The 12,824-nt window shown below is 36.7% G+C and overlaps 1 protein-coding gene across 1 annotated transcript in view; it reads right to left on the bottom strand.

Moving 5' to 3' along the window:
- Positions 1-12,824, bottom strand: part of adck1 (aarF domain containing kinase 1) — a 149,328-nt gene that overhangs the window by 87,749 nt on the left and 48,755 nt on the right. Inside the window, exon 4 of the mRNA XM_065248784.2 lies at positions 8,193-8,396. Coding sequence (XP_065104856.1) covers positions 8,193-8,396 — 204 coding nt within the window. The remainder of the gene's footprint in view (positions 1-8,192; positions 8,397-12,824) is intronic.

The following is a 12,824-nucleotide window of genomic DNA, read 5'->3' as shown; positions in this document are numbered from 1 at the left end:
GGGCCCTAAAAACCCCTTAGACCCCAGAGGGTTAAACTGCAACAAAAATTTTAATACAGCAGGGAAAGATGTAGCCATCCAGCCAAATATAACATTTATACAAATAAATCAGAACATTTAAGTATACAAGTTGAGTCATAATAAATAAAGTGAAAAGACACAGGGAATAAATATTGAACACATGAAGAAAACAAGGTGCAAAATGGCATAGAAAGCCAGGAGATCACCTGAAATCTGTCATTATTGAGAGAGAAACCCTGCCCCCATCAGTACTAATTGATATCAGCTGCTTTAGTCCTAATTGATGGCCTATCATTACCCAGGAGGCACACAGGAAAGACTTGATGATGGGTAAAAGCAAAGAACTCTCTCAAGATCTTCGTAATCTTATTGTTGGAAAGCATTTTGATAAGAATGGTTATAGGCGCATTTACAGATTGCTGAATGTTCCTGTGAGCACTGTGGGGGCCATTATCTGGAAATGGAGAGAGCATCAGTTTACCATAAAATGGCCACAATCAGGTGCTCCACGTAAGATCCCTGTCTGAGGAGTCCAAAGAATAATCAGGAGATTTTTCCAAGAGCCAAGAACCACTCGGGCAGAACTTCAGGAAGACCTTGCATCAGCAGGTACTGTTGTTTCAAAGAAAACTATAAGCAATGCACTGAACCGCCATGGCATCCATGCACACTCACCACGCAAGACTCTATTGCTGGACAAAAAGCATGCTGAGGCTGGGTTAAAGTTTGCATTTGGAGAAGCCTGTGGTATATTGGAAGAATATAGTATTGTCAGATGAAAGCAAAATTGAACTTTTTGGCAGTTATTCTACACACCATGTTTGGAGAAGAAATGGCACTGCCCACCAACCCAAGAACACCATACCAACAGATACGTTTGGGGGTGGAAGCATCATGGTTTGGGGCTGCTTTTCAGCAAGGGGTACTGGCAGACTTCATATTATTGAAGGCAGGATAAATGGAGAAATTTATCGGTACATTTTGAATAAAAATCTGCTGCCAACAAAGACTTTTCTACAAAGTATTAAAAAAGTGTGTTCAATACTTAATCCCTGTGTCATTTCATTTTACTTATTATGACTCAACTTGTATACTTAAATGTTCTGATTTCTTTGTATGAATTCAATATTTTCCTTGATGGCTACATCTGGTGGAAATTTTGTATCAATAGCCCACCAAGAAATCCCCTTACTGATAAAAATCCTGATGTGTCAAAAACTTAGTTTCCCCGGAGTATATGAATAGTTTGGTTCTAAAACGCAAATTTTGACTAATTTGGGTAAAAATGTGTTTTCTAACAACTGACAAGATGAAAATTAGTTACAAACTTTCACATAGCAAACATTAATGGCATTAATCAAAACACTTACTTTGTCATATTAAGACCACTGTCAATGCTGCTGTCATCCTTGGGACGTCGTCGCTGAACTTATTTGACAGCGATCAGCTGTAAAATGTTTTGGTCCTGCTCGATTTTCGTTGACTTTGAGTAAAATAATGGAACGTTTTTCATAAGATCCTCTGGGGTCAATGTGTTAGCATGACAGAAGCTTGATGATGTCGAGTGAGAACAAGCATTTCCTTCTCCAGAGTGCTTCTCACTTAAATTATTCGATTTTAATGGCTTACGTTTCTTCCCCGTCAAAGAAAACTACCACAGGTTTGTCAATGCCATCAAAATTATTATTTTGTTTTTGTTTGTTTTGTTGATCACGGAGTACAAAGTAGATGAGGAAAACTAGGATCCTGTGTGTATTCAAAGTGATGACATTATTGTTTACAATGTGTGGAATGGTGCGCTGTGATTGGTTAAGTGGATTTATTGCATTCTGCAGAAAAGAATGACTGCAGTTTTTCGCCGTATGGAAAAAAATGAAAAAATTTAATGAAGAATTGACTTTTTAATACTGACCTGATACAATACTGATTTTGGTGATAACTAATTTTTTAAAAAAATTATCGCGTTTTGGAACCAAACTCTTCATATGTACCCTAGCTGTTACTGCGGCAGTGGCCTTTAAAAATGTCCTAATATAAGGTACAGATATGAATTTGGTACCAATATGTACCTTTGAGGTACTACAATGAAATCTTCAGGTACAAAGCTGTACTTTTTGAATAGGTACAGCCCCAGTGACAGCTTGGGAACATATTTTGAAAGTTTTTGGATAAAATAATTTACCAGCTTTAAAACTTTATGCCAATGCCTTCACATATTCACAGTCTACATAATAATAGCCAATAAAAATCTACATTGGTCAATCAATCAGGACCCAAATCTCAGTTCTTTAACTGATACAATATATTTTTCAAGAACTTAGAATAGCAACATTTTCCCATCATCGTGTCTGAAAACGTCTTTCAAAGTGAAAAACTCAGGGTCTGTCCTTCTTAAGGACATCACTGAGCTAACCAAGTTTGCAAAAGAATATCAGGTGAGAAGGAAAAGAAACAGCAGAGTAATGATGGGGTCTATTTATACCAGGTTGACAGGAAGGTTAAGAACTTCATCTCTTAGCTCAGATGGCACGATTGCTCAGCCGAGGAGGGATTTGACAAGAAGCTACGTGTCGATTAGAGATTTTATTGCATGCTACCGTACAAAAAAGTGATGATGAGAGCAAACAGTGCCATACAGTACAATACCGTGAAAGGCCGTACAAAAAGATCTTATCAGTAGACTCGACACGAGACAGGATATTTATGAAGGTGAGGCTGTTTTATATCAATGACAGCCTGTATTGCAATAGCAAATGACTGAAAACTGCTCTCGGAAACCTCAGATCGACACCTCTGATGTTTTTTTTTTTTTTGGCTGTGTGGAGGCTGTAACTCTGAATGGGCCTGAATGATAAAAAAATTACCTAGCATACTTTGAACAGTCCACTGTCTCACTAAAGGTTAATTGAGTCTCCTTTTGTTAACAGGAGGCAGGGCCTTTCTTGGGATAACCTCCGTATGGCGGCTCTCTGTTAGACCTAACCATCAATAGCTGAACCAATCTGCCACCTGACCATGCAAGGCTTTTTTATATAAATGTGCAAAGGCATCGCTCAATAAGTAAATGCCTCTGTAGGTTTAGATTGTAAACTGTGTCCAAAAATGTTTTTTTCTTTGCAATAAGCACAGGGTTCCCACACCTTAGTTAAATTCAAATTCAAGGACCTTTCAAGGATTTTAAAGGTCCAACCCTCAAATTCAAGGACTAAATGGGGGACACATTTCAAGTGAAAGCAAGGTTACATCGTGTTACCTTTTAAGATACATTGTTACAGTTCCCTTTCGAGGGAACTCACGCTGCGTCACTGCAGTGACACTTTGGGGACGCCTCCAGGGGTGCGTCTGAATGTGTATATCAAATTCAACCAATGGTAAGGCTAAATGACAAAGACAGGGTGACGTGGGAGCCAGGAAGTATATCACTATCTAAATTTTTGCCAAAGATAGCATTACAGGGACGCAGGAAGTCTGGCAAGGGAGACGCAGTGTCTCGTTCCCTTCTCAGGGAACAACAGTTACATACGTAACCCTAGATGTTTTCATGTGTCAAACACTACTATGAAAAAAAGCATTTTGGTATGAATCAACATTCTCATACAGAGATATAAGCATTTAAAGTGAACAGTTTAGCATGTAGGCTTAAAAAGTCTAAAATTTTTATGATATTATTCTACACTACACAGGGAATAATATGGATTTTTTCCAGAAAACTTCTTGCATAAAATAGATTCAAGCACTTTCAATGACCTGTATCTATGTTTGTATATTTTCAAAAACTTCCCAGAGCCTTGAATTCCCCCCCCAGATTCACAATCTTTTAAAATATCTTCCTTTGTGTTAATCAGAACAAAGAAATTTATACAGGTTTGTAAAAACATGAGAGTGAGTAAATAAATAAAAATATATATTTTTGGGTGAACTATCACTTTAACAAATTCTCATACTTTAACAAATTCTCAGCATTTTTACATTTTTTTAGAAATATAAATTAATAAAATTAGAAATGTGATGAAAAATATACTCTAAACATACCAAATCAATTTTAGGGGAAAACTACAAGCTCACCCCTTAGTGTATACAGCAAAGGTCTGGCTCTATTAAGTGGAAAGAATCTCATGGAATAACATTGCAGCTGCTTGCAGGCGTGAATTAAAGAGATAGAGCGAAAGCAAGCAGAGAGGAAACCAAGACCAGTGTCTTTCTTCCTCCACACCTTTGTGATATCAATAATCCCTTATCTAAATGGATCCAGAGCTGCCTGAAACAGCGTTTTGATTTTGTGTGAGACCATGCCAGGATTCATAAATAAATATGAGAAGCGGGAGGGCATGCTGGGATGCTGTAGTTTACGGCACAGAGCAGGAGACTCGGACTAAAAGCCCTGGCAAGTGACTCAAACCGCGCACGTCTGTCGGTCGCTGCCAACCAGTCACATCGCACGAGCTACGTTCATTAAAATCAATTGTGCGGACCTGACACAAGCGTGCTGAGGCACATTATTCTTACACTACATTAGGAGCGCATGCCTCACCTAATCTACAATCCCGCACACGCGGATGATAATGGAGTGAATGAGAGACAAAAACGGAGAGCTGGAGGATCGAGGGGACTCTTATTGTGACACAGAGACAGACGGATTATTCTCCCGTCGCACTGAGCCCATCGAACCGTGACGGGTCCATCACCAGCTCCCGACAGACTGCGGCGGTGTCTCTCAAATGCTTCTTTGCAGCATGCGCGCACACACAAACACACACAAAGAAAGAAAAAATGAAAACCTCCGCAAGCCAGTCGCGACCTGGCTGGAATTACGTAATGTTGCAGGGAACACGGCTGTCACGCGGCAGGGAGGGCCAATGTGTGTGTGAGCAACAGGAGGAGGGTGATTCAGACAGACAGACTGGTCTATTAGAGCTAATAATTATAATAATAAAACAATAAAGATGTAGTCATCGCCCCAGAGCTCCAAGGTACGAACGCGGACATCTCAAGGTCAGATGGGACAAGGCGGCTCTTTAACGGTCACCTGCTTACACTCTGGCTGAGTGATTACAGCTTCCAATAGTCCTTCCTGTTCAAGGTCATTTACCCAAAAACTCTTTAAAAATATAGGTGCTATAAAGGGTTCCTCACAGCAATGCTTCAGGAACCTTTATATTTACAAGTGGACTTAATCTATGTGACCTTGACTGTATCTGACATAATGAATAAAATTATGTGATTGTTGCAGTGTGAGACTGTTAAATTTGTTTTTAAGAAAAATGGCTTACTGGTCCAATAAAGTGCCGCAGGGATGATGTATTTTTGTAGGCCAACCTGGAAGTTAGTGGGACACTGGGTTCTCTCGCAAAAAAGCCCATTCATTGTTCCCATAGACTTTTGGATTATCACAAAAAAAAAACTCTGTGTTAAACAAAAGTTAGACACACTAACACGTTTTGTCCAACAAAGTAATCTGCACATATGAATACAAATTTTATGAATTTTAAAATTTTGACTTAATTTTGACTTAAAAAAAAAAAAAAGTTTTATCTGTGTAAACTAACTTTGTATACAAAACTTGTATGTGCATAAACTTTTTTTTAAAGGGATAGTTCACCCAAAAATGAAAATTCTGTCATAATTTTCTCATCCTCATATTGATCTAAACATGTATTCATTATTTTCTTCTGATGAATACAAAAGAAGATATTTTGATTTGATTTTAACCATTGATTTCTGTAGTAGAAAAAAACACAATGTAATTAAATGGGTATCGTCAACGGTATGCTTACCATAATTTATCCAAATATCTTCTTTGGCATTTACCACAATACTTCCATAATATTTGTTTTCCTACTATGAAAGTCAGTGGTTACAATGAACTGTGTGCTTACCAATATTTATCAAAATATCTTCTTTTGTGTTCTTCAAATATAAAAAGAAATTCATATAGGTTTAGAACAACATGAGGATGAGAAAATGATGACAGCATTTTCCTTTTTGGGTGAACTATCCCTTTAAACACAGATCTTAGCTTTTGCAATAATCCAAAAGTCTATGGGAAAAATGAATGGGATTTTTTTGCAAGGAAACCCGTATGCCGCTAACTTAGGGTTAGACTACAAAATACATAATTTCATTAATATTAGTGCAAGTCAAAATTCGGCTTTTTGTATTTCTAGTAAATGCATTTACACTTTAAAATTCATAAAATTTGTATTAATCTGTGCAGATTACCCTGTTGGACAAAACGTGTCTTTCTAACTTTTGTTAATTAAACACAGAGCTTATTTTTGCAATTTTCAAAACGCAACAGTGACATGAATGAAGAAGTGTGTTTTTGGATGTAAGGAGAAGAAAGACAGCCTTATGAAAACAATGGATATTGTTTATTATCCGGGTTAGCAGCGGAATTTTGCGTGTGTGTTTCATGCGGTGGATTTTCCGAACCGGGTCACGAGTTGCATGCGATAAGTAAGACTTCTGTCTTATGTTGGAAATAGGTGCGTGCATATTATATAAATGACACGAACATGTAGTGAACCATATGTTAAACAGTGTTGTATAGTGTTGCGTGACTCTTACTCGCTCCTCCAGCGGTAGTAACTCCTCCTTCTTCATTTTTTCGTACATTATCGGAAAGATTCGGTAAAGCTAACCTTTCTTTTATAAATCTGATTAAACTAAAGACTCTTCTGAGATATAAAAGATGTAATACTACTCTATACTGTAGGTATTCCAGATTAACATCAGAAATGCAGAAACACTGTGTGTTACGTGAGCTTTAAAGTATAGCCATATGCTAAATCTGTGTTCATTAAAATCACACATTCTCCATATTATAAATAGAAACAATGATGTCTGCACTACTAAAAAGGCAATCAATATTTTTAAATCAATGGTAGTTATTTGGGGATGGGCTTGCCCCTTAGCATCATGGGTAATGTGTTACTAAAACAACCACTGAGCACAAAACACCCAAGCAACAACTGATAGACAATCTGGAAGTGTTTAACCACCACCAAAAACCAGAACTTTAAAAGAGGTCCAAACATTTTCAGATAAGAGACGACTTACAATGCAAAAAAAATTGACAGGAAAGGGCACAACCAGCTCAGAGTCTTTATTCGTTGCTGGCCCGGAAACACACATACTGATAAAAATGTATACCTTGCAATGATGAATTGTAAGTCATTTTGGATAAAAGCATCTGCCAAATGCATTAATGTATCTGGTGTTATTTTGCACCCAGATTTTAACCTTGTTTTAACCAAAAGTGTCAGTTGATTATTTTTTATATTTAATCACACAGAAGATTAAATGTATTTCAAAGTCATTATACTATCTGCAGGCGTTAAAAGAGATCCAAAAGAGATACTACTAGTACTATATCTCTTTTGGATACTATCTTATTTTTAAAATAGGGCTGTCAAAAGATTAATCGTGATTAATCACATCTAAAATAAAAGTTTGTGTTTACATAACATATGTGTGTGTAGTGTGTATAATTAATATTTATATATAAAAACACACACAGTCATGTATATATTTAAGAAAAATTGGTTATATTTATATATAAAATATTTATATTTCTATATAATATAAATTATATAAATGTTTATACAGTATATAAATGCAAATATTTCTTAAATATACACATGAATGTGTGTGTATTTATATATACATAATAATTATACACATTACACACACATATGTTATGTAAACACAAACTTTTATTTTAGATGTGATTAATCACGATTAATCTTTTGACAGCCCTATTTTAAATATGTTTTATTATTTGTTTTTATTATTGTGCTATTGTCTATTACTTTATATGTGCTATTATTTTTATTATTTTTACAACTACTTACATTTTTTATATTTTCTTTTTATTGTGCTATTTTCTGTACAGCACTATGGTCAACTTTGATGTTTTATTCAGTGCTTTTTAAATACATTTGAATTTAAAGCAATAAAAAATATCCTAAGCCTGAACATTTCTAAGTGCACACATTGTTGAAAACATTGTTAAAACGAACTTGCAATGTACACAGTATCTGCCATTGCCATTAGCACCTGACAGACTCAAACTACAGATTATGATGGGCTATTTGAAACAGCAAAAGAAAACTTTAAGATGTGTGTCTGTGATGCAAACGCTCTTATTTACATAAAGTAAAAAAACAAACCTCTTTTCCCAGATCTTCCCGAATGACCTGCTTGATTTCCTCCATGGAGCTCTGAGGTGCTCTGCTGTGAAGGACCTTCAGCGTGCTGGTGTACTCTTCAGGTAAGAGATAATCCAGGGCTCCCAGGTGCTGGCCCACTTTAATGAAGGTGCCTCTGTTAGCACAACACAACTCCCTGAGTCTCTCTGCCGAGCGCCTGTGAAGCTGCAGAAACAGAGTACATTGACACAGGACTAATGAATTTATTGAAACCTATTTAAGATCGTGTACCATTCAAACACTTTATAATAGCTTTCATAACTCTCATTAATAAGTCATTAACAAACATTAACAGTTTATATAATTCTTAACGGCTCATTAGTTAGTGTACATTCATACAGTTTATTTTGAAACTGTCGCTCCTGTATTTTTATTTTCACGTTTAAACATATTTTAGCAACTGATGTGTTGTGTGGTTAAATCCAAATTATCATAGATTTCCAAAATGCATGGTAATTTCTTACGATTATTAAAGGTTCCGTGTATCGATTTTTAGCGGCATCTAGCAGTGAGACTGTGAATTGCAACCGATGATGACTCTTCTGTAGTTACATCGTGTACTAAGACCGACAGAAAATTAAAAGTTGTGATGTTTTAGGTAGATATTGCTAGGAACTACTCATTCTGGCATTATAATCAAGAACTTTGCGTAACATGGCTGTAAGAGGCGCAATGATATTACACACTGCCTGAAAATAGTGCCCTGCGATGGAAAGTTACTAAGGGGACTATTTTCGGCTGCTGCGTATTATCATTGCGCCTCCTGCAGCCATGTTACGGCAGCAAAATCCTCGATTATTACGCCAGAATGAGAGTATAGTTCCTAGCCATATCTGCCTAAAAAATCACAACTTTAAATTTTTCGTCGGTCTTAGTACACAGTGTAACTATAGAAGAGTGAAGTTTTAAATAGGAAAAATATCAAAACTCTTTGGGGTTTTTAGGCGCTATGCTAATAGTCTAATAATCAGATTCAATGGATTATGCTAAGCTATGCTAAAAGTGGTAGCGCCAGACCCGGAGATCGGCTGAAAGGATTCCAAAACTGTAAAAAATTAATATTTAACTCTAGGGGAGCTGGAAAATGAGCATATTTTCAAAAAAGTGGAGTGTCCCTTTAAAGAAGAAGTTAACTTTTTATGCATATATAAGTTTTTTGTGAGAATGATGAAAATTCTATAGTATTAAGTATTTTAATAACATAAAAACCTTATTAAAAGATGAAAAACTCTACCGTGATACATATCGTTATAATGATATAAAATGAATCCTATCATGAAATAAAATTTTGGTTAAACTGCTCACCCCTTTTCATGTTTTTTTATACTAGTAATAAAACCATGGTTAATTTTCGTAAGGGATACCACTGTACTGTATATTTGTATTTATTAATGGATTATTATTTCAATCTTCTCTTGTTACTTATTTCTGTTATAGTGCGATAATCTGTATAGTTACTTCATATACACTATAAAAAGATTAAGTTGATTCTACTTAAACATATTACTTTAATTGGTAACACATAAACTTAAAGGAATATTCAATTTTCTTAAAAGAAAAATCCAGATAATTTACTCACCACCATGTCATCCAAAATGTTGATGTCTTTCTTTGTTCAGTTGAGAAGAAATTATGTTTTTTGAGGAAAACGTTGCAGGATTTTTCTCATTTTAATGGACTTTAATAGACACCAACAATTAACACTTAAATCAACACGTAACAGTTTTTTTCAACGGAGTTTCAAAGGACTATAAACTATCCCAAACGAGGCATAAGGGTCTTATCTAGCAAAACGATTTTCATTTTTGACAATAAAAATAACAAATATGCACTTTTAAAGCACAACTTCTCGTCTAGATCCGGTCGTGATGCGCCAGTGTGACCCCACGCAATACGTCATCACGTCAAGAGGTCACAGAGGACGAACGCGAAACTCCGCCCCAGTGTTTACAAGAGTGTTAAAAGAGGACCGTTCCTACGTTGTTGTTTGTCAACTGATACTAATTAATGTCTTTGTGTCAGTTTATTGTTTACAATGGTCCGCAAATGTGCGTTTTATATATGTAACACGTGACCTCCCTACGTCACTACGCATTTACGTTAGGTCGCGCTGGACCGGACCTAAACGAAAAGTTGTGGATTAAAAGTGTATATTTGTTATTTTTCTTGTCAAAAATGACAATCGTTTTGCTAGATAAGACCCTTATGCCTCGTTTGGGATCGTTTATAGTCCGTTGAAAAAAACTGTTACGTGTTGAGTTAAGTGTTAATTGTTGGTGTCTATTAAAGTCCATTAAAATGAGAAAAATCCTGCAATGTTTTCCTCAAAAAATATAATTTCTTCTCGACTGAACAAAGAAAGACATCAACATTTTGGATGACATGGTGGTGAGTAAATTATCTGGATTTTTCTTTTAAGAAAATTGAATATTCCTTTAAACAATTAACTTAAATTGGAAACACCTAAAAAAGTTTTTAGGTGTTACCAAATGACGTTATTTTTTAAGTTAATCCAACTTTGACTTTTTACAGTGTATATGAGATCATGATTCGCAAACAAAAAATGTATTACATTTTTTATTTTACATCAGGAGGACAAAGCACAGACGTTAACACACTGAAGAAGGCATTAGGCCGAAACGTCTATGTTTTGCCCTCCAGATGTAAAATAAAGAAATCTAATAAATTCTTTCAGTGCGAATCATGATCTCATTTATGAAGTTATTATTACAAGCTATCATAAAGTGTCACTCAAAAGTGTCACAGCAAGGAATGCTACAATGAAGAATAAACACTATTATTAGTCTAATTTGCATATTAATTTGCTACGAATTAACATACACTCTACTGTTTAAACAGTCACACACTCTTATAGGGAATCTTATATTGCAATATGTTGACAATTTTTTAAGCAAGCATAAACAAACCAACAAAGCTATTCCCTCACAAGCATCTGATTTGTCATAAATGCTGTTTAAATGGGACATTAGTTTTCCAGGGGGTCTTTTATTGCCATCCCACCCCAGAGCCAGCTGGTGAAGTTGATAGTACTTTGGGAGGGATGTCCCTTTGGGACCCGAGCAAATAAACTGCCGTGAAATGAGCTCTCTTAACCCTCTCACCCCGACAAAAGACTGCCTTTTGTGCTCCAAATGGGGCCGCATATGAGACCGGTCGCCCAATTCGAATCATCACTCAAAAGACAAAAATCCCCATTCACCTAATTATGCTGGGTGTGAAGTCCATGTGTGTGTGTGCGGGGGTTAAATTAGGCTGGAATGATCTGTAATGCTGTTCTGGGACGGTCGAGTCAAAAAGAAAAGTAAATTATTGGGCAGAGATAACAGAGGCGACATATTTGTCTAGTGTTTTAGCATATGTGACCCTATCTAGGAATACCCGGTTAAAGTCTTGTGATCTATTTATGACATTAGGAGCATCAAAGTTTGATTTTGGTGATTTCAACACAATTCTTAACATATTATGAAATAGATTTTAAAGTTCCCCTATACAACAGAAGTTTAATGCATTTTGTGTTATTTGTGAAGTGCTTTCAGGTGCCACACCCTCAGGTCCAAAAAAGGTTTGGAGCGAGGTGATATTTCTGACAGAACATTGAGGAGAAAGTAAACACATTTCTGTCAGGCCAGATTTACTGTTAATCCTCACATGCAGTGGGTGGGAGATTTAAAGGTTGTCCTGTGGGCAATTTCTGTCGCAAGATCAGTGTTGCCACCGAAGGCAGCCCGGGCCGGCCAGCTTCACATTGCGCAAAACCCTATTTTCTCTGCCTTGAGAAGGCAATAGGATGTGACAGCTAGTAGGTAATTATGAGGGTGATGAGAAGACACTTTATTTCGGCGGATACAAAACATGTGGTCCTCTCTTTTCCCAGCCCAGAGCCCAAACAGGTTTTTGATGGTAAGGATGTGTCGAGGAGAACCTTGGGCATAATAAGAAATGAAGGAGGCGCTAACAACGGTGATGATATCCGCCTGCACCTGCAGTCCATTTTTAACATTGTCTAACCTGGATCAATGGATCCAGTAAAGCACAGTGGAGGGAAGAAAGAAAAAAATGAATATGAAGAAGAGATTTATTCTTTTCAATTTTGTAATACCTAAATAATCCCCCAAGGAATGAAATCAGTGCCACCTATCATTTACTAGCGTTGGCACTTTGCACTGCATGTTATTGGCTGCCAGTCGAAAATCTTATCTATCCAAGCCAACCGCAGTTTCTGCAATTGCACAGCTTGTCCACTAGGGGTAGTGTTGCAGCTTGGTGCAACATCCCATTACGCCATCATGGATTTTATAGGACGTGAAGGGGAGGCCCTCTCTGGGATTGGCTGATTTGCAGCTGAGCTCATGCCACGACCTCTCCTTAGTTTGCAGGTGGCCGGTCTACAGCTTTCAAACCAAAAAACAAGTAATACACCACATTAAAATCCCATTTAAAATTTTTTCATGACATCCCTATCCGGGTGCCGCCCTAAGGCATGTTATTACACGTGAAATAAAAAAACATAGGCCGAAAGGCAGCCATTCGTTCAAAAATAAAATGTACTGGGATAGGAGGCACCACTGCAGG

This window comes from Paramisgurnus dabryanus, chromosome 17 (genome assembly GCF_030506205.2).
Source record: "Paramisgurnus dabryanus chromosome 17, PD_genome_1.1, whole genome shotgun sequence".
Taxonomy (NCBI): domain Eukaryota; kingdom Metazoa; phylum Chordata; class Actinopteri; order Cypriniformes; family Cobitidae; genus Paramisgurnus; species Paramisgurnus dabryanus.
Note: the sequence above shows the minus strand (reverse complement) of the source record. Positions and strands in the feature narration are given on the sequence as shown.